The 27,107-nt window shown below is 33.3% G+C and overlaps 2 protein-coding genes across 10 annotated transcripts in view; one reads left to right on the top strand and one right to left on the bottom strand.

Moving 5' to 3' along the window:
- The window catches only part of LOC131663175 (synaptotagmin-9-like), a 29,463-nt gene extending 22,440 nt beyond the window's left edge, over positions 1 to 7,023 (top strand). For all 3 annotated transcript variants that reach the window (XM_058933368.1, XM_058933369.1, XM_058933367.1), the window contains exon 11: positions 475 to 7,023. In XM_058933368.1, coding sequence (XP_058789351.1) covers positions 475 to 478 — 4 coding nt within the window. In that variant the 3' untranslated portion in view covers positions 479 to 7,023. The remainder of the gene's footprint in view (positions 1 to 474) is intronic.
- Positions 7,024 to 12,005: 4,982 nt separating this feature from the next.
- The window catches only part of LOC131663193 (neurobeachin), a 133,012-nt gene continuing 117,910 nt past the window's right edge, over positions 12,006 to 27,107 (bottom strand). For all 7 annotated transcript variants that reach the window (XM_058933400.1, XM_058933402.1, XM_058933401.1 and 4 more), the window contains 16 exons: positions 26,458 to 26,575; positions 24,371 to 24,473; positions 23,149 to 23,264; positions 18,775 to 18,887; positions 18,547 to 18,687; positions 17,451 to 17,570; positions 17,228 to 17,380; positions 17,078 to 17,150; positions 15,954 to 16,138; positions 15,659 to 15,836; positions 15,477 to 15,557; positions 15,221 to 15,388; positions 14,641 to 14,904; positions 14,354 to 14,550; positions 14,098 to 14,249; positions 12,006 to 14,001 (listed from right to left, as the gene is read on the bottom strand). In XM_058933400.1, the coding sequence (XP_058789383.1) occupies positions 13,911 to 14,001; positions 14,098 to 14,249; positions 14,354 to 14,550; positions 14,641 to 14,904; positions 15,221 to 15,388; positions 15,477 to 15,557; positions 15,659 to 15,836; positions 15,954 to 16,138; positions 17,078 to 17,150; positions 17,228 to 17,380; positions 17,451 to 17,570; positions 18,547 to 18,687; positions 18,775 to 18,887; positions 23,149 to 23,264; positions 24,371 to 24,473; positions 26,458 to 26,575 (2,253 nt within the window). In that variant the 3' untranslated portion in view covers positions 12,006 to 13,910. The remainder of the gene's footprint in view (positions 14,002 to 14,097; positions 14,250 to 14,353; positions 14,551 to 14,640; positions 14,905 to 15,220; positions 15,389 to 15,476; positions 15,558 to 15,658; positions 15,837 to 15,953; positions 16,139 to 17,077; positions 17,151 to 17,227; positions 17,381 to 17,450; positions 17,571 to 18,546; positions 18,688 to 18,774; positions 18,888 to 23,148; positions 23,265 to 24,370; positions 24,474 to 26,457; positions 26,576 to 27,107) is intronic.

The following is a 27,107-nucleotide window of genomic DNA, read 5'->3' as shown; positions in this document are numbered from 1 at the left end:
AGCTTAATTCAAAATAGTAAACGGCACGTAAATTTCTGCAAAAGATCAAAGATCTCAAGGTTCGAATCAAAGCTTGGCTGAGCTAAGTCTATGAGATCCCGATTTTCTTGAGTCGATGCTTTTTAAATCAAATAAATTACAACTTAAATATATGAACCATTCATAAAACTTGATTAGATCGCATATGATTAGACACGATACTGTTTAATTTAGTGATAAATATTTTTTAGGATTATTGCAAAGTTGATTTCGCGGTGCAAAATGATGTCAATTATTGACATCATCATCAGTTAGTGTTACTAATATATTGCCACAATAGATGTAGTGAGCTTAAGTTCGATGTTATGAGATAGATGGCGATATGAGATATATCTTTCTTATGAAAAACTCAGATAAAACGCACCAACAATATTTATAAAAATTTCTGTCCTTGATTACATTATATAGACGGTATATTTATTCTCATAATTGCAGATGAAGGTATCATCCAAAAAGTCGCTGTAGCGATGAATGTCAACCTCTGTTTGATATGAGCCCGAATACTATTCTTGTTTGTCAAAACTTTCAACATATTGCTTGTTGAAGACTTTTGATGACAGCGATGTTTCAAGAACTATGTAGAGCCACTCTGAAAGTGGAGGCTACATTATAATTCCTTCGTGATTATGAGCAGAATCTACATAAAATCTAGGACGAAGAACTACGGATTATAATTCTTATTTATTATTGATACTAATGTATAAGTAACTTTTCGGCTAGACTTATTCATTTTTCTGTTTTGTATGACTTACTCTTAATTCTATTATAACATTTTTTATTTCAAAAATATAATTCAATTTTTTGACGTTTATATTAATATATTCTAAAATATAAGAAATTTTTTTCACATATCATCAATATTATAAGTAAAAACGGACATTTGGTATAGTCTTCTAATTATTTTTGTTTATAATGATACATTTATACAGTATCATTATTAAGGTTGTTTAATCGAAGAAGGGAAAAGGCCTTATTTTTGTGGCATTAGATGAATCGAAAGATAACAGCGAAAGAAATATAGATAGGATAGTTTGGAAATCGTAGCTTGGATAATAACGTAGCTTTATAACTCATAAATGTAATAGAATAAGCAGTTAAATTATTTATTGAAAAACGCGCCAATATTTACATGTCTTTACAACTGAAAGATTAAACATAAACATAAACTGTTACCATGTAATTTTTCATTGCAGTTGTAAAATATAATATAATTATAAAACGTGAAAAACAAAAAAAGATTTCATGTTTAACAGCGACAACTAATAGTTGAATGAATATAAAGATCAATACTCGACGATAATATAATTAACATATGGACATTCAATGTCATGTAGATTTAAACTAGAACCTGCAAATGATTTTCGACAAGAAGAAAGTATTTTGCATAATGACGCTATAGATGCATTGTATTTTTATTATGTTGATATAATCAACAACTTGAATTATTCTATGAATTAAAAAAAGTTATACAACAGCTATGTTTTTGGTAATCTTATAATAATATTATTTTTTGTAGTCTACTTTATCCTATCGGCAATATTAAAGCTAAATCATTTATTCATCTTCTAATTCTCAAAGTAATAAAATACTTACATGCTCAGTGAGAATATAACCATACGTATATAAGAAACATGTAAATGTTCGATGAAAGAAACTGTCAAAATATTTAAAAGTAATATAGTGAGAACTATTTTTAGGGAAATATAAGTAGTTATATAATAAATAACATGCCAAAATTATGTATCTTATTAAGATAGTTAAGAGAAAGATTGACTTTTTGTATAATACAAAGTAACATATGAAGGTTATCTATTATGGCATGAATATGATATAAAAATTCTCTAAAAAGGTTAATTAATCGTGTCCATTTCCATAGATATGGATACGATAGTTGTGTTTACACACATTTCCAAAAGCTATATTAATTTCTATTATAATACTATCAACACAATAGAAAGATAATTGTTTTTTATATTTTATTTGGGTAGTTACTAGATACCAAATTTATTATTATGTTTAAAATCGACAAAATCCAATAAAGAATCTAATGTGTATTCTTTTCAATTTGTTCATTTAAAATCTAATTAATTTACATAAATCATTCTTTATATTTACTATTACATTTACACAAAAGTATCATTATGGAATAAGACCATATATAAATTAAAACTCATTGTTAATCTATTGAGGTAAGACTCCGGTGGTTTACTAGGCATGCGGACAATTGTACACTTTTTCATTGTACACATAAACTATTTTACACAATAACATGGTGAAAATCAGCATGTATCAATTCTTACACTATGTTACAGTGTACAATAATTTCTGTGTATAATAAAACCGTGCACAATTGTCCGTAAGCCATTTACTATAACAAGCGAAAAAACAATACATGCATAATTAATGATAAATGAATAAAAAAGTGCAGATATATGCATAATTGTGCATAAATCTATAATGTCATATTATTTTTGTTGCTTTGCTATTGTTATGTAAATACGTGATAATACTAATTGAAATATAATTTTAGTTATTATAACTATATAATTATTATTAATTCAAAAAATTATAATATGAATTAATCGGCTTTATTTACATTTTTTAATTAATTTTAATAAATTAACCTGTTTAAAATAATAATAAATAGCATTTATTCATGCCTTCAAAAAATTGCTTACTGTTATATTCTAGTTCTATCAAAGTCGTTATGTAAAATATTATTTTAGAGTTAAAGAAGTGAGTTTGCTTATTTATAAAAGAAATGTTACATATGATAAAAATAGCGCTGTAATTCAAAATAATTAGTACTCTCTATTATATTTTTTCGTGAATCAATTTAGATTTTTACTTGCACGATTAATTCACTAACAAAATTTATTTTTATTATATATATTACATATCATCAGAGTCAAGCCTTCGTAATTACAATAGTCTTAATAATTGGATGAATGTAATATTAAGAACGGAGTCACAAAGACAATAAATCATACTTATTTTTATAAATGACTGCTTTCTCGTAAAACGTATCCGTACAAATTTCTATTTTCTAACTCCTAAGCTGTTACATTTGAAAAGACTGACACTCTAAAATTACTTCATTGATCGTGAATCTTATGTTTCAAAACATTACATTTAGTCAATGCATCTTTTTTACATATAATTTCCTAACTGTGAAGGTTAAAAAAGTACTGAAATATGGTTGTGTGAAGCTAAATAGGCATTCTATTAATACATCTACAGAAAGATCTACATTGCTAATGTAACTTTTTATACATATTCAACATTTCACAAGTGATGTACACGATTAATTTTCTTTGCAGTTGTGAAAGATGTATAAGCTAAAAGTTCGTATATCCAAAGCTAAGTGTCAATTCTGAAGTTGTTGATTAAACCATACAATATAAAATTTTATAATACTTTTTAACACACACAGACACATGTATACAAACACCTATTCTATATAAATATATGTTTGTATGTGTGTATGTATGTATGTATGTATGTATAATGTATATATGTATGTATCACCACATTTCAATGGAGCTACTGAAAATCATAACACTTACTAGACACAATTTCTTTGCGCATTGAAATTACAAATGATGCAAAATAAAGTAGAACAAAATTGAATAGTAAATAATAATTTTATTTGAAAAAACTAACCTCTGTAAATTATTTGGCGTGCGGACAATTGTACGCGGTTTCATTATACATACAAATTATTGTTCACAGTATCATAACGTAAAAATTGTTACACATTGATTCATGTCATGTTTTTGTGCACAATCATTTATGTGTATAATAAAACCATACATAATTGTCCGCACGCTACATAGTTGTATTTAAATAACTTTATGTTTTGATAGCATGATGAATATATAAACGAATGAAGATTTAAAAGCTCCATATGTAATTGAAATAAATAAATGTAAAATGTGCAAAGCGTTAAGATTCATAAACGAATCCAAAATATTACATGTATTCTATTAGGCTAGAAAAGCGAAAACCTTGATAATTAATACGAATATGGTAATTGGTTGCAATTTCGGAAATGATATTTTCAGTACATGATCTACGATTGTTAATATTGTTTGAACTAATTTGGAAATACCTTCTAAATTTCTTTCGACAGTGTTGGTGCAATCATAACATTTATTATGCATACATTTTAACTTATAATTCATTATTTCATATTATAATAACATACTTTAATATACCACGATTTCTACTTTATTACAGCAATCATGCTTCAAGTTAACATAACGTCTTAAGCTTTATTTCACGAGGTATGTGAAGTATATAACTGGACATCTAGCAATTCTATCGGTTACTACATGTGCAAAATATTACGAATGCAATTATTTGATTGATAAAAATAAAGTATTTTTTATATTATTCTAATTTAATGACTTTTTGTTTGAATAAACATTTTTATTTCGTAGAGTTCTATTCAAAATTATAATCAAGTAGATATTCTTGTGCTTTCAATGTGCTTACAATGTAAAAAAATTTAATTAAATATCATCGATAACAACTGGAAAATTCAAATTAAACTTTAATTAAAGAAAAGTACAATTTATTGACTTATCAATTTTTACAGACGAACTAATATAATCTGATATGATTATAGTATGTATGAAGATGAGTAAATAAAGGTACTGTAAGATATTTTTTTTTAATAATTATAATTGAGCTTCTCTTACAGTATATTTTTTTTATAATAGTACAGAGTATAAATGAAGCTAAAATAAATGTCAAGTTTCTAAACATTTTATATAACTTGTAAAAAATAATTTCTTATTTTGATAATGTTTTCAGTTTCACATTCTATAAATAAAAAATTTAATTGTCAAAAATTTTTGAAAAATCAGGTACTAATTAACGAAGAGAAATTAACTCGAAAGAATCTTCTAAACAGATATTTGTCTGCTGGTTGTGTCATTTTCTTGTCATTTACTCATTATTATTGCTTTTAACGAATTCCTTTTTATAATTTTTTAATGTTAGCTAACTTTATTTTATAATATTCTACACGCGCTTCTATAATTCCAGAAAAAAACTTATTTTTAAACCAAAAATCATTTTGTTATAGAAAAAAGTATAAATTACGGTATTCCATGTTATTTCAAGATATTTTATTCATTAAAAAAAATTAATATGGATAAAAATGTCTGTACCGTTTTGTACTTGAAAATATCAAACTGAAATATTAAATTAAGGATAATTAAAAAAGACATCTAATATACCAGAATAGTGATTAATAGCTAACTACTGATAAAAAATAAGAATATGTATTATAGATCAGCGGAAAATAATTTTGAAACCTCGAATAGCATTCTTCACAGATGACTAGAATATTTTATTTTGTCCCAGTCTCTTGTTGATAGCTATTAATATTATAAAACCTATACAATAGATATACGTATTAGCAATAGGTATATATGAAATTAATGAAATGTTGTTTTGTATAGTTTTACAATTATTTCATAAAATATTGATCATGTACTTCATACATTTATAGTCTCAAAAAAAAAAAATGGAAACCCTAATTTTAATTAAAAAAATACAAGGATTTTTGTTGAATTGTGATCATTTGTAATCTACATCCTCCGTAAGTCAATTAATATGTGAAACATTTTTGTGATTTTAGCAAAAGAACATAACTTATACGTATCATCATAGGAGTTATATTCTTTTACTGCGTATTAGTATATTTATCATAAAAACTATGACTAATACTTATCATTCTTATAACTGTTTAGATGCTTAAAGTACTTAACTATTGAATAATAATTGCAAGCTAATGAATGAATGGTCAATATCATTCAATTTATTTTATTTTCAGTAAATTTGCTTTAATGTTTGATAAAATAGAAATTTATTGATGAGATTGATTTGTATAATGATTTCTACAAAAAGTGCGTTAAGTCGGCTCGGTTTTTACCAAATTTTATATTTGGCTGCATATTCTTTATAGATAAAATAATATAAAATACTTATACTCATCGCTATAAATACTTATTTATGACACTCTTATTTATCTACAGGAAAATTAAAATCCATGTCAAAAATCTATTTTTCGATGATAGTTTAGAATTAAAAAAAAACAAAAACAAAATAAAAATACAAAAATTAAAACAAATGAAAAATTAATTGAATTTTACAGATCACAATGCGTTGAAAACCATATCTTGATTTATTTTTCATTAAAAATTGTATTTCTTGTAGAGCGTTGTATACTGTAGCACTGTATAGAAAAACTTTTTGATGATAATCTAAAATTTACATATTTAAGCAAAAATTGTGATTTCTAAGTTTTACAAGATCCGAAATTTTGAAAATCATATGTTGGTAAATATACCAAGATATAGTTTTCTCGTCGTATTTTGACTCGTTCAATTGGAATTTGAAGTCAATCAAACGCTATTATTTTGTTTGTTTTTCATTAATGTTCAAACCACTACAACAGATCTATGAAAGTGGCATTTTTATTTTTATCAGCACTTCTGTGACTATAAAAAACGGTTTCTATGAAGATACGTTGTGAAGAATCAAATAATTTTAAGATGGGAAACTTTATGTAGAATAATAAAATCGAAAAACTAAGAGCATGCACTTTAAAAAATAATATATTAAGACATTTTTCTTTTAGAATGGCATATATTTAGAATATTAAAAAACTTTCTTAATTTGAATATAGTTATAAATAATTGGTGAAGCTTGAAATGCGCCGCAAAGCATGTACTTTCCATTTAGTCAGTTCGTATACAATATTCACATGATTAAATTAAATGATTCCATGTACAAAAACAATTTTTCATACTGTTACTATAACCTAGTTATTTCACGGTTACTGCTACTGTTATCATCTTGAACTGTGAATGTTGTTAAGTAATTTATGAAATAAATTTGTAATAAGTTAGTATGACTAATACGAATGTCAAGCGTAGCAATTAATTTTGATGTAGTTCATGTATAAACATAGTGAGAAACTTATTATTGTTTATTTTATTCTTATAATAACCTATCATCTATTTTCCTAAATAAGGTCTATAAATATGTTTGAAATAACTATTTGAATAATATGTTTCTTTTCTTTGAGAAACCAGTACATGTTAAACTCTATTAATTGAAAAATTTTTACTCAACACATTGTGTGGAAATAGTACATTACGATACAAGTGCGGGAAAATAGATTCTTGTCTCGTGTGGCGTTTACGCCCGAGAGAAGCGAGAAACTCTTTCCCGAACATGTGCCGTACCGTATTTTTAATGGAATAATTTTTATTAAAATTTTTAAAAATTAACGTAGCTATATCAATTTTATTTTGTTAGCGTGTTACTGATGTGTTATATTATTATTCACAGCTTCAATCAGGTAAAAACAATTGCTTTATTAAATGAATGGTTCTTCTAGTTTGGGCTTCATCGGTCTTTTTCCAGATAATATGCTATATCTTCATAAAATTTCATAAAATTTCATAAAATTTCAACTTCTGGAAGGTTTTTTTACCTTTTTTTTAAGGATTTAAAACATGAAATCAAATTTCGGCTCTATTCGTTGACTACATCTGAAGATATAGCATATTATCTAGAAAAAGACCGATGAAGCCCAAAATAGAAAATCACTCATTTAATAAAACTATTGTTTATATCTGATTGAAGCTGTGAATAATAATGTAACACATTACTAACACTTCAACAAAATAAAATTGATATAGCTAAATTATTATTCAGAAATTTTGATAAAAATTATTTAGTTTTAAAAATTCGTTAATGAGAAAGTTTTGATAAGTTTACATTTGAATATTTAATAATTATATATTTTTTTAGTTGCAAAAAGTTTAAACAATGTTTTTTATGTACGTTTTTATGTTTATCAGAAGTTTTCAATGTTTATGTTTTTAGTTAGGGTTAATTTAACTGTTCAATATATGTTTGCAAAGTATCATTTTATGAAATACAAGTCACTATAAAATAAAATAATTATAGTAGTTTATGGAAATATTTTATTTTTGTTCATTTCACTAATAATCGAAAACAACCCATTTATATTTTCAATTTACAACATAAAATATTTTCTAACCAAATGATTCCATGTTAATTGCACGTGTATTCGCATCTACATTGTTTTGTGTGTGTGTGTGTGTATACATACTTAAGCGGTCCATGCATAAAGAACCGGAGTGAAGTTAGACTCATATAACATGCTAGAATCCTTCGAGCATTCGAAGTTAGAATCAGACATTTAAGACACGCGTACTATCAAATAAATACCAAAAGAATTCAAGGTGATCAAAAACAAAAACAACAGAATAATATGACTTAAAAAATGGATCAAAGAAAATCTTTAACCACGATTGTTGTGAATGGCGAGTGCATAGCTGGATCTCACGCACATGGTAGGCATGTGTCAAAAAATGGGGAAACCCCATTCGTTGTAGGCGCGTGTTGCCTATGTGTCACACCACTTAACACGCAGCAAAGTGGGGAAACTCCAGTCGCAGAAACGTGCACTATCCATAACAAAAGGACCCGCGTGCAGGAGAAACGTTCGTAGTTCGATAGGAGGTGAGGGGGAGAGCGGCTCCTCGTACAAAAGCGACGAGATACGCAGGCCGAAAAAAAGTAGGTTGAGAAAAAAATTAAATCAAGATAACGCTGAAAAATGTATTGTAGCGACGGAGGGGTAAGACCATGTATGCAACGCCTAGACCTCCTTCTTTATGTATTAGTAAACTGTTGTTTAAATCAGTAAACAGTAACCGGTTGTTCGTATTTTTTTGTCGTCGGCATCTCTCCTTCATAGCTTCGCTCATCGGAAGTGCCTGGCTGCTGTTGAGCAAATCTAGGGTTGTACGCCATGGCTCAAGAGAGCGCAAGTGCCTTGCAATTTGTCAAGACTATCTCGACCACCGGCATACGGCCCCCAGGTCATGGTTCGGGATAACCCAAGGATTGTCCCGAGATCGTTCGGCGATCCGCGAGGTGCGTAAGATTTGAGGAGAAAGCGGAAAAGCGCCCCGCGCTGAGTAGACCCTTCAGGCCCCGCCTACAATATCCCCGAACAAAGTGTAAAAATAAGAAAAAGATGGAAGAACGGTCAATTCGACGACAGTACTCGTTAAGATAAGTACTTTGTACAGGCGTGCGATTTCCTAAAAAATACCTTTATTTGCATACTAACATTGTGGCAATATAATCTATTTTCCATTAAATGATTTGTGTTATTCAGTGTACATCGTTCATTATATATATTAAATTTTACCGTTGAATAAAGCACCTTTTTTTCTTTCTTTTTTATTTAATCATCTAAACTTTTTTGCAATACAACTTGTGAGAACGTGAAACCATCTTTTTTAATTAGTCTTTGATAATGTTTTGTGAATACCTCTGAACCTTCAGACCAACCAACAGTTCGTCTAATAGTGTCATAGTCAACCTCATTTTCAGCTGAAGTCGATGTAGATGAGCGCCGAAAAAATTGATACATCACTCTCTCTTAAACATTTTTTAACCATTATTACTAAGTGTTGTGGAGCTAATAGCATGAATAGGTTTTATAATTGATAAAAACAATGCATCAATTCCATTCCTGATGGATGCGGTCTCTTTCACAAACACAGTGAATAATCATGATATTTGTACTTTTAAGTTACGATATCTCGAGAATCTTAAGTGATAAATTATTTCTGAAGACAGATTCGGATTCAGCGCATCAAATACCTTCGGAAATTTACTATCGCTTTTCTGAATTTTTTTGGATGTCGGCCTGTGTCATTATACATCTCTATATGATCATAGAGAGTTTGATTAAAATCAATAATATAAAACTATATTACGTCGTAATAAAAAGGTATAGGAGAATAATAAAATCACATGTAACATCAAATTTACTTTTAATTTATTCGTCTAATTTTTACAGAATATTTCTATTTGATAATCAGGAATATAAGATGTGTTGGTGAGTCGTTTCGCAAATATGAATCCATTACAATAGCTGCTAGCTCAATTATTAAGTATTTCTAAGTATAAAATAAGCAACAAAGCTTAATTAAATGTAAGTAGCAACGTTTTAAGTATCTCGATTACTTTATATTAGTTTGTAAATGTAGCGGCAACGACTTCTCACTTTTGATGATTCTTTTCTACAAAACGTTCACAAATACTTAATTTTGAACTAGGCATATTAGATTATTTCTGTGTAATTATTTAATATAATATATAAATAAAACATTATTTATCCATAAGAACCAATTTTACACTGAGATGAAGAAACATTTTTTTTGTATACTCCAATCACTAATTTAAAATATTAAAATTAAAATCATTCAATTTACACGGTAAAAATCGTTAAATCCGCTTTTATGTATACTTGAACACTGATTCTTTCCTTGAACAATATTGCACTCACACATATAAAACATGAAAGATTTTTTATTATTCAACTCCTCAAACATGTTTGAACGCGCAAGATTATCATATTTAACAATTAATTGGACAAAACTTTACACAATTCGTACATTCTGCATCCATCAAATTACGACGAGTATTTATTGAAATAACGTCACACTCAAACATTAATGTGCTCAGTTGTTCAAATGTACAAATTTATGCATTCTAGTTTGCAAATTTTTGTGATATTTATATATTTATAAGTCCTAAAGTATGTGTATAAGTATGGTTGTTTTAATTATTTATAATTTATAATTATATGAACAATGAAAGCTTTTCTTTCCTTTTTGCAATTTCCTGTTAACCTAGTTATAATTCCTTGAATGTATTGCAACCTTTTGAATCGTATAATAATTACGATATATTTTACAACATTTGATGGAGCATACAAACATGTATGATAAGTGAAGAAATATAATCAGCTTGGATAGAAAAAACATCAAATCTAGCCATATTTTCTGGTCTTGTCCCGCGAGTTTCATATTCGTATTCATTGCAACCATTTGGAGGGATTTGTGTAATATCGTAAACAAATATATAAAAATCTTTTAGCAATAAATGTACGCATTTGCTTTTATTCAGCAAAAATATTCATTCTTTTTTATATCTTCTTACGTCACTGTTGTAGAAGATTGTAAGCATAAGGGAATGTTCGATTTTTTACTTCTTCCAAAGTTATATATTGACTTTGTACATTTAAAAATAACAATGCATGTATATACATCGTAAGTACGCTCTTACAATTACGATGTGTAAATGCTTGTATAACAAAGCGCGTTTTATTATATATTCCATATTTAAGTATAATTTTCCTAACATAGTACGCCAATTTTTACAGCACGCATCTTAAAAATACATTACTTATTGTACATCCATACAAAAGTCATTCGCATTTATTGTTTCACTTGCGTCAACTAAAAACATTATATCTTCATAACTTTTTTAAACAAAATACAATTAAAAAACAATACACATACAAGACCTTTATAATATTTTAGTATTACTTGCTGAACTGCATAAGAATAAATCATTATTCTATAATTGTTTATTTCTAAGCAATTTTCCAGCAAATATTACAAGCTAAATGATCATTTTTTATGACTGTAAGTGATCAATTGTAGCTTTTGCACTTTTTCCCATGATTTTAATTTTAATATTATTATTTTCTATGACAGTTATTGTTATTTGTTGTTGTTACTTTACTTTTAAATACGTGTATATGGAATATAGCATGTTACTTTATTTATTATGAAATTATGGTTCAATAAAATAATAAATCAATATTAATGACTAGTAAAATAACTAATAAATCTTCAAATTAAATAGATTATTTTATTAGAGCTTCAAATATTGTAACTTTTATTAGATTGAATTATTCAATAATAAATTTATACAAATGTTTTAATATTTGTGATTGAAAATTGTTATATGTATATCCATTAATAAATTAATTTTTAATGCATAAAAGAAATATCTAAATATATAGTAAAGGTTATTACTGAGTAGAAAAATGTATTAGTTTATAATTTATGTTCAATGTACGATGAAGAAATTAATTCAATGTTAGCAAAATTCAAATCCTACTATACATATTTAAGATATTAAAAGTCATTCAAGGATAAGAATTACTACTAATACCAAAATGAAGTATAATGTGAATTGAAATTCAAAGAAAGTTATAACTAGGAAATTCAGAATAATTTATCACATTCAAATACTCTAAAAGAGAAAATAAACAAAAATTATTGCATTCGTAGTTATTACATTAAAACCAACTTTTCTAAATAGAGATAAGAAATCATTTTAGTAAATGCAAAAAAGAATATATTATGCTTGCAGTCATTCCGTTAATCAGATTAAAAAAAAAAAAAAAATTATGCACTGCTTTATACTTCACTCTGGTATCACATCAACTAAAACTAAAAATAGTGTTTATATCATATATGCCATTCAAAACGATTATCCTCACATTAAGTCGTACGACTAAGTATTTGAACCGAGCTTAACATCATTAAAAAGCTTTGACATATTTTGTTGTTGTTTTTTATTGTTATTGAATTTCATGCATCATTTATTTTAAATTATTTTATCGTTCATTTTCTGAATTACATGCGAAATATTAAAAAAATACTCTCATAGAGTTAAGCTGGACGGCACTGATAAAATTAGGATTTTTTTAAAGGACGCGAATATAAACATAGTACGCTTGGGGAGGGCTACTGATTAATTTGTATGTATTTCCTATTCGATTGCATCAGTAAATATATGAAATATTTATATCTACTACGTACTATGTTTTGTTAATTAATTTATTTCGCATTATTACTAGCGCATAATGAGCAATTGTAATAATTTTTATGAAGGATTATAAAACTCTACGTTAGAGATCGATCAAAATTGTTCTTTGTGTCATTCTCATAATAGTTATGCAAAATTCATTCATAACTATTTACTGTAACTGGCAAATGCAATGTATTATTAGAAAGAGACATACACTAATAGTATTTTTTTCAATTGAAAATGGACGAATTTGGCAACGTACAAATTTACTCCTAACATTGCTTGATCTTGCAAAGTTTTTTTATTTCATATTCGCTTTCCACGATAATAGCCCTAGCATATAAAAGTAAACGACACCTAAAGAACGGATTCTGTCGTCTCTATATCTTATCATATTCATTTTCCCAATACGTTACAAAATATCGATCTTCATTAGCATGCTAACATAGTCGTTAACGTTCATTGAATTTTACTATTTGTAATACGTTGCGATAACATACTACCATGTATTTTCGATACCTAAGGCTTTTGCAATGCATTTCACGAAGATGTACAATAGATGTTATTTATATTATTCGCATATAACGTATATATTTACATAATAGTGACTAAGCGATCAATAGCCATAACTCACGTGTGAAGCATAAAAATAATGTTACATGGAGAGTTTGGCATCTTAATGATTTACTTGTCAAACTTCAGAACTTGTTTCATTTTTGATGATTCGTTTTTTCTTCGATTAACACATTTCTGACAAGTATGTATTTATATGTTCAAGTCTCCATAATTGACTAGTATTCTATTTCTTACGTTTTCATGATGGATATTTTTTGACTGATAATGGTTACTGATTTTATTTGTCTTTGACTTAATGCTGTGTTCGATTGCAAAGCCAACTGTATTTATAAATATAAGTCGCTGTTAAATAAGTTATATATTTCAATTTGATGAGGTATCAGTTGCCTAATTATTTTGATTGAAAATTTTGACCTTCTATAATATATTTGAATTCATCTAAACTTATACGGTAATTAATTTTTTTTATCATAAAATTGCTTGCTTTATTTTAAGGTTTTATGTTGACATCTTTGCCGTTTTCCCGTGTGTCTTTGCTCCATAAAATCCAGCATGAAATTTCAATAACGCTGTTGAAATTCATGATGCCATCGGTTAAAATCAATATGAAAAATTACTATTGAGCCATTCGCTAAACCAGCAAGCAAAAATCTACAATAGAAAAAAATTAATGAAATAATACATTCCAACATACCATGCCGTATTATTCGATGAGATTATTTCTTAGCAATTATTAATTATACAAACCGTTGATCATGTGATAATGCTAACGAGCGAATACTGCTTTCGCAGGCAGGAAATGCGTACAAAAGTGCTAAATTAAAGGTCCGCCAAACTTCTACAATCCCTTTGTCTCCTCCCGTCATCAGATACTCGCCATCTCGACTGAGTAGTAAGCACTAAAAAAATGAAATAAAATAAATTTATTGTATAAACTTCAATTACATGATTCATGCACTTAGATTGAAGATACATAAAATTGAAATGTTTATAAATATCTCACTTGAAGATTATCATTGTGCGATTCATATCGAAGACGTTTTCCATTGATAGTGAAGGCAGCTACGTGTCCACGCTCATAATTTACAACAATAACACCTTCTCTGGACATAGCAATATTTTCAGGAGATGAAAAGCCATTTGGAGGCTCCAAAGATCTCAGCAAATCACCAAATGTTGTATGAACCAAAACTGGACCACCTATATTGAAAAAATTTAATTTGTTAATAAATTTTTTAAAACGTTTATAATCGATTAATGTACAACTGAAAATTGCAATATGAGACATACTATGGGATCCAGATACAACAAGACCAAGCTCAGCAGAAATGACAACAGCGGTGACTGGTTGTTCATGTCCAGTAAGCGTAGCACGAGGTGCTGGTGTTTCGCCTTCGCCAACAATAGTCTGAGTTCTAGCATTCCAGTGCCAAAGTAGAACAGTGCAGTCTGCACTACCAGATGCGATATAGCAATCGGACGTGATGTTACACTCACTTCTTGATAAGCATGTGACAACACCATAATGACCGAATACAATTTGAACAATTTTTGCTGCAACGAAAAATTCAATTCATTGACAATAAACACTAATTCAACACGCTGTGCGGAAAATACGACTTGGCGCCCTGAGAAAAACGTGCGTTCAAATTCGCGCGTTCTTTACGTTTTGTTGAAAAATATTATACCTAATATGTTTGAGAAAAAGATTTTCGTCTCGCTTCGCTTCGCTCGGGCATAAGCTTTACACGAAACAAGAATCTACTTTTTTGTAATAGTTAAGTATACACACTAAATTCCTTGTAATATACTTAAGATAATATATTTAAGTAATGTATTTTATCTCCATTTTTTCAGTTTGTAATCATACCTGTTTCGGTTGAGAATACACGAAAACTATTATCCCAAAAACCACAAGCTATGAGGAAACGACTGTCAACAGTAGTGACAAAGCAGTTACTTCGAATTTTTAACTTCTGACTGAAATTGTCACCAAGATGTCGTCGCAGTGCTGGATTTGAACTATTTGCTGTTTGTGCTGAATAAAGATAATATTTTATTAATATCTTATAAAATACATAAGTTAAAAGCATTTCATCATTGGATAATGTATTGCCAGTACTTACATAAGATAGGATCCATTGATAATGGTTGATTAGCTGCTTGGGCTTGTGGCGTATCTGCATAACTCGGCGATTGGACTGTTGCTAAAAATATTATAGTTAAATTGAGTAAAATGTAAAATTTATAGATCGACAATGGTTTGATTCGTGTGAATGATATGTGACAATAAAAAAATTATACGTACCTGCATAATTAGTATTCCATCGATTGACAGCAAATTGCTGACCAGTGGTCACGGTGACCACGGAAGGCAACGGTAATTGTGGATAAGTATTAGCCGAAATGTGGCAGATCGGAGAATTAGATGGAAATTTCAGAGTCATACAAACGTCTTCAGGTATACTTGAAAACATCATTGGCGACTGTGAATGATATAATCATAAGAAATAATTAAAAATTTGCGTGAAAAATTTCGTGACCAAATTTCTTCATTCAGTCATATAGAAATACAATTGTATTGAATGGAAAAAAAAACTTACCAAATGCATTGCAGAACTTCTCGGCGGATGAGGTTCCATGAGAAGTTGTGAGGGCGTCTGACCGAAATTACGGATCTGATTTTCAATCGCTTCCTTCATTACAAGATCGGTTATCGACTCGAGTTCTACGCTACCCTCATAAGTAAGATAATAGAACACATTGGTTGCTCGAACTGCTTCAGGGCCTAAAAATAACGTAATTATATCAGAATCATGCGGCACAACTCATAAACATAAATTATAAAAAATACGATCTTCGTTCAAAATAAAAATAGAAAAGATATGTATCACGATTATGTAAATAATCCACATGAATAACTTTTCGTCAGTCTCAAAATCCCATGTGTCATGTAAGCACTGGGGGCATTAATTGGTGAGGCATCAATCTTAGTTTTTTTCTAGAGTATTAAATAATCTGATCCTCCTCGGAACTTTAAAGATAGCGGTGCGAACATGGAAAAACGTGGACAAAAAAGCGCTAGAATGAAGAAAGTCGCGTTAAACAAACCAACAGGGTGAAAAAAAGTATTACGAGAATATCCGGGGAACAGCGCTTCAATTCTGGTCAAAGTTAATTCTATATAATATATCCGAGAGGATATCCCCATAAGTGACTCTATTTCCGGGCGAAGTACAGCCGTGTAGTGCACTTTCGATGCATCCGTCTTTGCGTGCAAGCAATGGAGTAGAGAAGTGAGGGAGAGAGAGAGCGTCGAGTAACGCATTACGTTGTCGCGCCCGGATACACGCGCCTAATTGGTTTGAAGCGAGTTTCCATAAGCAAGCTTGCCAGCAAAAGACGCCTCTCTTAAACAACTGATTCTTTCCATACGCGATGAGTGCAGCGTGTTTTCGAGGAAGGCAAACGGATACAGGGGTGCCCACGCCGTCCCTATTTAAAATCCTCATGAATCTGCGTTCTCTAGCATGACAAAGAAAAATGGCTCTTTACCAATTAAAAATGTATATATTATTGATTTTTATGACCGTTCCATTTCCTAATGAAATTGCAGACTAATACTACCATTCGATTTTTAACTTGAGACGTTATTACTAATAATGAAATTGAATAATAAAATAACATTCTCATCATAATGTTACTAGGAGAAAAAGAATGTTTATACCTTTTTGTTTATAACCAAAAATAAGATCTATCCATTGATGTAATTGACAGGAAACGAACTCAGATTCGAGAGCCTAAAAAAATATTCTATTATTTACAATAATTTTTTATAGTGACGCAGTATTGTAATTCAAGTTCATATAAATTGTACCATCCTGTTGATACGAATGAACTCTTCAGGAGAAGAAGCCCATGGAGGTAGATCAACGTCACCAACCGAGCTACCATCTTCTTGTTTTCCAAGCCGATATCGATTTGTATTGACAAGCATTTCTGGCAAGAAAAAGAACTCCGGAGTCAATTCCTGTTGATATTGCAATAAGATTAAATAACTGGTTTAATATATTCATGTTAATGATGGTAAATAAGCTTACCTTGACGTCCGAAGTATCACGTTGACAATTTTTCCAGGACAAAGCTATAGATGAAAAAAGTCTATTTGGATGATCGAATTTGCCTCCTTGTAGAGCCAAGAACATGGTTGTAAATGGTTCCTATAATGAAGCAATGAAAAATTTCAGTACGTGTATTTATTTTAGAATTTAATACAAATAAATAATAATCAATAGATTTCTCGTTTGGCACTGGCAATAAATCCGCATATCACAAGTAACTACCTGATCTTATCGTCAACTCGAATTAATATTTAGTGCAGTTGAATTTATTTATCATGTATATATTAATATGTTGTTATATTAAAAACGTGAATTTTTAAAACTAAAATAAAAAGAGATTGGAGTATATTGTGCGAGTGCATTGATTGGGAAAGATTAAAAATTGAGCATAATTAGAACGTGTCTTAATTTTATAGATGGCAAGACGAAAAGCGCGAGTAAATGACGTATGAAAATAATAAAGCATCCTGGAAGTCGAGTGAAATATCGAGCGTAACTTATAAGTAGACATTAGTTCGTGCAGAAAGTCAGGAAATTCCGTACTGAGAAGACAGCTCCGTCAACGCTTCGGTATTAAGTCTATTTAAGTCGAAAAGGAAGTGCCGCGCACACCGTGGAGCAGTGCCACGAGAGAAGAGCGTAGAGTCGCGAAAAACGAATAAACGGTCTCCTCCCACTCACGCCCTCAAATTAGTGCAAGCGCAAAACCTACTAAATGCGTCTAACAGATTTACGGTCTGGTTAAGCGCGCCACGCCACGTGCTGACGCGAGGCGCCGAAAGTTCCAACACTACGGCTCTTATGGAATCTCGACTGTAACGCGCGAAATTAAGTCACTATCTCGTTACTTGAATCTTCTCTTATAGATCAAAGACAAGTTGGCACGAGTGCAAATTCACGCCTATTTACCACACGATTTAACCCCATCCTTTCAGAGTGCTCCAAAATTGTGATATCTACGCGTGATGTATACATATAACTTCATCTACTCTGTGATGATTGTTCAACCGTTATTGCCAGATATACTCTGTTTATTGCGTATTTATTTACGAAAATAATAATGGGATCAACTGACCACTCGGATAAGCCAATTGAGGACAAAAGCAGCTGTCGAGTAATGCGTGCCATAGTGGAAAGGCGGTATGCTGTCGTGCTCCCAACTCTGGTAACGCTCTTCAAAGTAAGCTCTCCTGCTTGGATTCAACGCGCCAATGGGCTATGATGAACGGTAATCGAATAAGAGTTATTATTGTCTCTGATAAAAAAAAATGTAAAAACAAAAAAAAACATGTTTTCGCCTTACCTTTGACAAATCACGATAATTGCTAGGCAAACTTAGATCTAGCTCTTTCGTTTCGTAGTTAGTCAAGACCCATGGGAATACGGGATACTGGTTGAGATCATTGTACGTACGCCCTGTAAACAAACAACAAATGGAACGTTGAAGTGCATCCATATCTGCGCGCAAACGCAACGCCGTATTCAATTCTTTTGTCAGCACTGCGCAAATGCAACTAAAAATCGTTCGATCATGGCCAGTTCAATAATAAATGTCCGTATATAGACGGGTAGCAAAATAAATAGCGTGAAAAAGTGAAGAATAATTTTAGTGCACACTCGAAAATGCGCCTCAGTGTAGATCAAACAAACGCGATTCAAGAGATGAAATTTAACGAGCGAAAGCTATAAAGGTGCAGACGCTGAACGTATAGAAAAGCGTGTCGCTTTGCCTCGAAGCAGCACAATGAGTCGCTAAATCAAGCGCGGCGGCGGCGCTCGTATAGCTCGCGCAAAGAGATGGAAGCGTTGGCGGTAAATGATAGTCGCGAGCAATAATTAATGGGAGGTTGGCGCTGAGCGAGAGCCTGGCCAAGTAGTCCCGACAGCACGCGCATTTATACGGATTCGAGCCTCTCTCTCTCGATCTCATTCGCTCCTTCCACCTCGACTTCTTCGCTGCGCCGCCGGCTTCTATTTTTATGTGCCTAACCTAAGTGCGAGCAACCGCGAAAACGACAGGCTCATTCTTAACGCGCTCGTTGGACCTTTGCTCGATGAGCGCAGCCCTCTTAATAATTTCTCGCCGCGGTGGTCCGCTTTCTCTCTCTCTCTCTCTCTCTCTCTCTCTCTCTCTCTCTCTCCCTCTCTCTCTCTTTCTCTTAACCTCTCTCAGTCTTCCTCTCTGCGCAACCGGCGTGCGGCCTGCACTTTTCAATCGGCTTGACACGCGCGAAAAAAGGACTCGAAACATAAATGCTCTCTGCTTTCTTTTTATCGCACAGGCGCTTCTTCCTCGGGCGTCACTCTTTGCAATTAATTGGTTGTTGCTATATACGCGAGCCTCGTTACCGTTTCTACTTCGTACTCCGTTCGCGTATTTATTTTCATTGCCGCGTATACCGAATTTACAGTGCGCCAGTATCGCATCAATTTAGCTCAAACTCTCGGCTTTACTTTATTCGATCACAATTCAACCTCACTGTATCACGTTTCAAGCACGTTTTAACATTTATCACTTGATTTTGTAACGTTTTGTACTTGAATCAATTTTCGCTTATTTCGATCGAAAATAATAATTCTCATAACTTTCTACAGAGAAAAATGTTTGACTTAAAACAAAAATAATGTTCTCAAAATAATGACACTTCATTCTTAATTTAAGAAATGCCGATCTACCTAACCTCACTAATTTTTTAATTAAAAATGAAGAGTATGTCATTATGCAACATAGCAAAGAACGCAATCATTTTCCTATCGCGCTTAATTAATACCAATAAAGTGATGGAGAAACCGAAACAAAACAGCGACAATTAAATAAATTTATTGCTAAACTGTTAAGCGCGAATAGCCGTGACTTCGAGTCAAAACTGAAGATTTTAACTTATGACGAGCCATTTTAATGTTTACGAGAGCAGCTTTAAAATGAACTCTTGCATGATGAATTCAATTGTATCCGACGCGAGTTATCTAAATTGTAGGAAAACTCGTTTTTCTAGCTACATCAAAAAAAGGTATCCGATGTCGAACCGGGTATTCAAATTAAAATATCAACATCACTTGGCATTTTTAATGACATAAAATATGTGATAATTATAAATTAAGGATTGAATAATAATTTAAAAAAATAAAAGATAAATCAAATTTCACTTTTATTACTGGAATATCTGAATGTGTTCTGGCTAATTGTAAAAGTTTCTCTTAGCTTATGCACGTAGCACAATCGAATGTTTATAGAACGTCTACATTTTGGAACGATTCATACTGGCTATACTCAAATAGAAATAGTTATCCGGATAGCATTTGATTTGTTTATGCGCTAAATACAGTTTTGAAAGATATGAAAAAAACTAGTTGAATGGGATATTACAATTTTATGATTACTAATATTGGGATAGTTTGAATGACACATATAGACCTACGAAAAACTCTAAGGATAATAAAATCACTCACATGAGCACAAAATAGCTGTTGTAAAACAGATTACGCGCTTGTAAATAATTTGAAACCTTAGAACTGTCATCAATTGATGTTACGAATATAATGTCATAGAATGGCACATTCATCACGCACGTAAATTTGAGATTCGAATGAAGTATAATATTGGTTTTCGGTACCTTCTTTTACGTGATTAAGCAAATAAATATATTTTATTGAGTTTTTACATTTTATGACTTTCTATAATGTTCTAGGTAAATCACGTTACATAAAATATTTAAAATAAGTTCAACAAATAGTACTGAGACCTTCCTATTTTGAGAACATTTTTGCGATGCTTTTTTCCGTTTACAAGCAATAATTACTTGAATTCACAACCTATTTATTTTAATTAAATATCCTCCTTGATTGAAGATCTTTTCTTTGTTGTGTTGCTCTAGTAGCTTTTTACGCAGCAAAGAATTTGAATTTTGTAGCCATAACCATAATGTATCTACAATAGTTTTTCACCACATTTGTAATAATTTAATGTCTAAAATGGGACGATAAAACCAATCGTCCATCAACACAATGTCAAGACTCAACATTATTTTCGTCTAACTTTAAGGCAAGACCTATATCTTTTTCATGCAGCAAAGAAAATTTAACTCAATATACTGTTCGCCGGAGTATAAAATAATTGTAATTATTCACATCGAAAATCGATTAATAAACAAGCAAATAAAAAGTACACAAGTGGTCATATAGTGTGCGGCGCCAAGATGTAATACAAGTCAGCTTCGCAATCGTATATACACAGCGTCCGATGTAATTAATTTTTAATAAACTGATGCCGCCGGGCAAAATGTAAAAGATGAGTTTGATTTTTATTAAAAGAGTATCAGCAGCTTGATCCTCATAATACGATTATCACTGACGAAAAGATGATGCGAAGAAGAACGGCATCGAGTAAAGCAAATGGAAGAAGACGTGGAAATTAATGAGGCTCGTTGGAAAATTGTCAAAAGTAAATCTGGCGCTGAGCGAGATGGTCGCGTAGCGCTAGGCGGTAGAACTGAAAGTAATTGAAATGAGAGCTCTTGGCGAGAGAGGAGAAGAAGACAAGAAAAAGAGGATATGGAAATAGAGGCTGAGTTTACGAGGCAAGAGAAACAAAGAAAGAGGAGCGTGCGCGGTGCGCGGGCTGGAGGTGAAAATAAAAAGGCTACGAGATATAGACCGGTTGTTCGAGCATCCCGAGCTCATTCGCGGTTGCACGGTGCACGCGCGCGCTCATATCCCCCGTATATATATTATACCAAATACCGCCGGCTATTTATTCGAGCAATTAATATATAACGCTCGTAAATAAAGGCGCAAGCGCCGCGGGCGTATATAGCTGGACTCCCTTGCCCTCTCGATACGGAAATACCTGTAATTACGCATCCCTTTTCAAGCGCGTCATTAAGGTCGCTCGCGCGAGTACGAATGGCGAGACTCGTGAGCTGCGAGCACCCACTTTCGCTACTCACTATTGATTATTCGCTTTTTCACAGTCATGCTTCGCCTCTCGACTACCACGAATGAAGCTGTCCATTGCTCAGCTCGCTCATGATTAGATCTCGGCGAGCCACAGATAATCACCTTTCCGCCGGCCCGTCCAATCAACGTCGCGTCGAAAGAAGCCAACAGTGAGGGTGGCACGCGTCGCCGACGAACAGTCCCGTGATACGGGCTTGTGAAAAAAATACCCAAGGTACGCGCTATTCCCAGCTCTGATATTACAATTACGCCGAAAAATCGGAAGACAAAAGCTATATGGGATCGGGGACGGGGAAGGTCAGCCCTTGGGATGGAGGATTAGAGTCGAACTACGGGATCGGCGGGGATTACAGTCTCGGGGTTGCTCGCTCGCTCGCTCGCTCTCTCTCTCTCTCTCTCGATTCTCTGTGCACGGCGGCTGATTGAGAACCTCCCTAATGCGTCCCGACAGTATCCATCCGCCTGTGCACAGTAGCAGCGCCACGCTGCCGCTACCAGCCAACCCGACAAAAAGCCCTATTCTTTCCCATCGTCATTCCCGCTTTTTTTCTCGTTTTATTCCGCGATTCTTACAAAATGTAAATAAGGCCTTTGAGTTGCGGCTACCGAATCTTTTGCCTTGTTTTCGCTCTCTTTCAGATCGCTTTTTTGCTTGCGGTTTTCTTTGAACTATACCATATTAATAAAACAATCGGTGCAAGAACCATTCGAGTCAACTTACCGGCTATCGTATTGAGGAACATAATGTACTCGAAATTGTTGATTTCACGACGTTGCCATTTTTGCGTCATGTTCGAGTTCCTCATCAGCTGCCGCGGTGACATCATCGATGCTCGCCTGCAAGTAAGAAGACATTAATAAGTGACTTGAATCACGTGAAATGAAGAAGTGATGAAACTTGTACGTCTTCGCGTGCCACTACACTACTCTCGTACACACGCCCAAGTGGACTTGTCGTCGTGCTCTCTCTCTCTCTCTCTCTCTCTCTCTCTCTCTTTCTCTTCGGCCAGACTTGGTGACGGCGCCTCTTGCCATCCTCCAATCTGCCCTCGGTTCGGCTATTAAAACGACAACACGATAGCGCACGAGAGAGCGCGCTTTTGCCTATATATCAAGATCAAAAAGCTCGTGGCGGCAGCTCGTTCACGCACAGGCGTCAGCGCCGTAAATCTCCATGCCGTGGCTTTATGATCCAGTCAGGCGCAATTTCCCATTCAGAACTTACAAGAGCATCTCTTGATGACGCGTATACGAGAGACACTCTGCAGGTGTAGTCTATTCTTCACGATTAGCAACTATAAATTATATACGAACTTTTACAGTCGAGGCGTTCAGTTTTTCTTCGGGCCTAACTTGTCATCTTGGACTCCACAAACATTTTATAGGTATAATTACTTAAATTTTGACTGATTCAAGAGGGCTGTCCACACTGACAATGTTACTGACATTGCAATTGGAAAAAGCAAAGTTTTCATAGCGTACGTCCAATGAGAACTTTATTTTTTATCAACTATGGCAATTGTATCGTCACAGAAATCTTTCCAACTTAGAAATGAGCCAACAATTTCACGGTCGAACAAAAAAGTGCGAAGAGTATGCCATCCGAATCAACGCAAAAAAGCTGCAGATTAGAGTGAAAGAGGAAAAAGAAGAAGACACAGCCGAGGAGAGACAAAAGGGACGGTGAGTTGGAAAGCCACGCAGCTGTGACAAGAGGTATAGAGCAAAAACAAAGCAAAAGAATAAAGGATGAGTTGGGCTACAAGGGACTGGGCGCGCGATTCGAAGTCGACGACGAATCCCATCGAAGAAAGCGGCTCTTTCGGAATGCGACTTTCGTGTTTGCCAAAGTCGCCGCCCGAATTCACGAAAGAGAGAGGCTTAGTATGTGTGAGTGTGTTAGGGCTTCATATAAATCGTAAAATCGTAAAGCGGGGCCTTACCTTGTCTGTGGGATTCCGTATTTGATACCGACGCCGACTCGCGGTAGCGCCTTGATCACCTTCTTCACTGTTGCCTGGTCCGGAAAGACGAAGAAGATTGAGGCTGAAAAAAAGAAAGATATACGAAATTGCGATGAGAACAAGGCAGCTGGCAGGGACTCATCGGGAAAAATATCATGTGTCGAATCGGCCATATCGAAAGCTATTTTGTGGCACTGTAAATATCTTGGCAACATTGGATTTGCATTTTACGAATAAGAGTGTCGATAAGATAAGTGACATGAGCTTAGTTTTTTCTCTTCCGTGCATGGGAAAATTTCTTTATTAACGTAGTCGCCGAAGCACTTTTTATCTATTACTGCTTGTAAACAAGCATTAATAAGCCATAAATGTTGACTAAACTAGATACGCCTGAAGAGACGATAAATATTAGATTTTTTTTCCTTTACTAACATGAACAATTAAGACGGAGGAGAAAGTGAGGCTCCGTTTGCGAGTATACAGAAGAACAATTATCCATGAAAAATGATTTTGCTATGCTGGCCGTGGGGTGGATTGATAAACGACGAGTAGTCGCACGATCCCTGATAGAACTGCGCGGGGGGTTGGCGCGGCGAGGTAACCGGTAGCCCGTAGCGTGCGCCGCGGCAGTTATTCTCGTCCTATGCGAATCATTACAGAGCCGCTCTCGATCGTTGTATGTTTGCCAACTCGTGCGTGAGCTTCCTAATAAGCGAGGCCTTCGATATCATTGCTCATTGTACATTATCGATATGAGATAACGAAACTAAGCCTTTCTATAAGCTGCGCAACACGCTTCATGATTTTCGCGACCGATCCATTTGCAATTCAGAGGTATTATTTCGAATAAACGTGACGCATGCATTAACTTGATTATGCAAACGACTCGCTGAAATATAACGCTTTTAATTGGGAGAGATGTGCGCGCGGCAAGGAAACAGACGTGAAAAAAATTAAATGAATATTTAGCAAAAAATTAATTGGACATGGAGAGCCGGAGAATGGTCGATGAACACTGCGCGACGCTCGTGCGATATTACACGAGATTCTTGTCGATTCGACATAAATTTTGAGGAAAAGAACGGGGATGGCGTGCGAGGAAGCTGTAAGCATAATAAAACACGACTACTTCGTAGCTGAGCTCGCGTGCGCACGGAGGCCTCCCCTGTAACTTTAGACTCCGCTTGGCTTTTACGATTCGGTCGAGTTCACCACCGATGCCAATACCTTTTATAAATTATTTTCTGCGCGAACTTGCTTATTAATTTGTCTCCTTTGCGCAGTTCTTTTCCATCGAGAGAGATTGAAATTAACGACACTTGCCATCTGGTGCGCCAAGCTTCGCGAGCGTAATACGATATGCGTTTGTAAATTGTTCAAAGTATTACCTTGTTAATATAATTCTTTTTGAATAATAACCGTGTTTTAGTTCGAGAGTGAAACGAAATTCCGAGCGAGAAAGAACATACGGCAAGCTGCGCGGCCGCGCGTCGCCAAACTGTCGCCGCTTTGAAAATTTTTCACGGACATACAGAAGTATCGCCAGATCTGTCGCGCAGCCCATTAGATTAGAATCTCCGCTCTGGAGGACGCGCACCGGTTGGAATTTACACCGAGGACCAGGTATAAAAGTAAGAGTCCAATTTACATGGAAGGCAGACGAATGTTCGCTCGGTTTAACGTCCCTCGTGTCCGTCGAATTAATCTCACCATCGTCAGATGCTTTTTTCATGACTTATTATCATCAATGCAAAGATCGCGCTTATTAATCAAACGCTCAATCAGAAAAAATCATCCGGAAATATCAGCGAGGAGAGAACACCTAGTATTGCAAAGCTTCAATTCCTTTGGAAAACACGATCACGTCTAATGGGTCCGTATCGAGTTAAACGCGGAGGCTAAAAGCGTACAACGAAAACACCAGTAGAAAAAATCGTTTTAACGTATATCAATTCACGATTAATAAGTTCGCGTATAAGAAGTACGTGCGACGTATACAAGTGATTGATTATGGATGAGCAAAGATAATCAATTTAGAACAGCGAAAGAAATGTTTCAATACTTACTTCGACTTGCAAGGAAAATTTCGATCGCAATGTTTTGCAATAGATAGCGTCGTGAAAAGATCGCTCGGACTTCGGAGAAGTACCATTTTCCATGGAGATGGTCGCAATATTTCAAGACCTGCAACAAAGAGAGGTTTTTACAAATGGGTGCTGCGGAAATGTACAAGATAGGCATTTGAAAATTGTATGCACTTCGTGCGGCACAAGTACAATTTATAATTATTATTCTTAGTTTTGATTTGAACAAACAATAGTTATATAGCAAGGGTAATTTGTGTGAAATAAAAGCATTGAAAAAATAATTGCTCGAGCAATTCTAATTTGCGGTGGATCGTAACTGTCGAATTACAAGTTCGTATATATGCTTTTTATATAGCATATCGTTATAGGCATTTGCAAGCATTGTGGATTTCCACATGAGATTGTCAAGTTAAGGACAACGTGGTTTATCTTGGGTAAAATAAAATTTGCAACAGTTGTTGAGAGGATGGAAGGTCTGCAGAATTCGAATGAAGGGGGAGCAGGACTCCGTCAGCCAATAAGACAATGGAAGTCGGGTCTGACTTGGCGTAGCAGCGGCGAGGAAGCAGTAGTCTCCGCGTGGTGCAGCCAAGTGTGATGTGATATAGTGAGGTGCGAGAGGGCCGCTT

The sequence above is a fragment of the Phymastichus coffea genome, unplaced genomic scaffold, assembly GCF_024137745.1.
Source record: "Phymastichus coffea isolate CEN01 unplaced genomic scaffold, Cenicafe_Pcof_1.1 PCOF00031, whole genome shotgun sequence".
In the NCBI taxonomy this organism is placed as follows: Eukaryota; Metazoa; Arthropoda; class Insecta; order Hymenoptera; family Eulophidae; genus Phymastichus; species Phymastichus coffea.
This window is presented reverse-complemented; position numbering and strand designations above follow the sequence as displayed.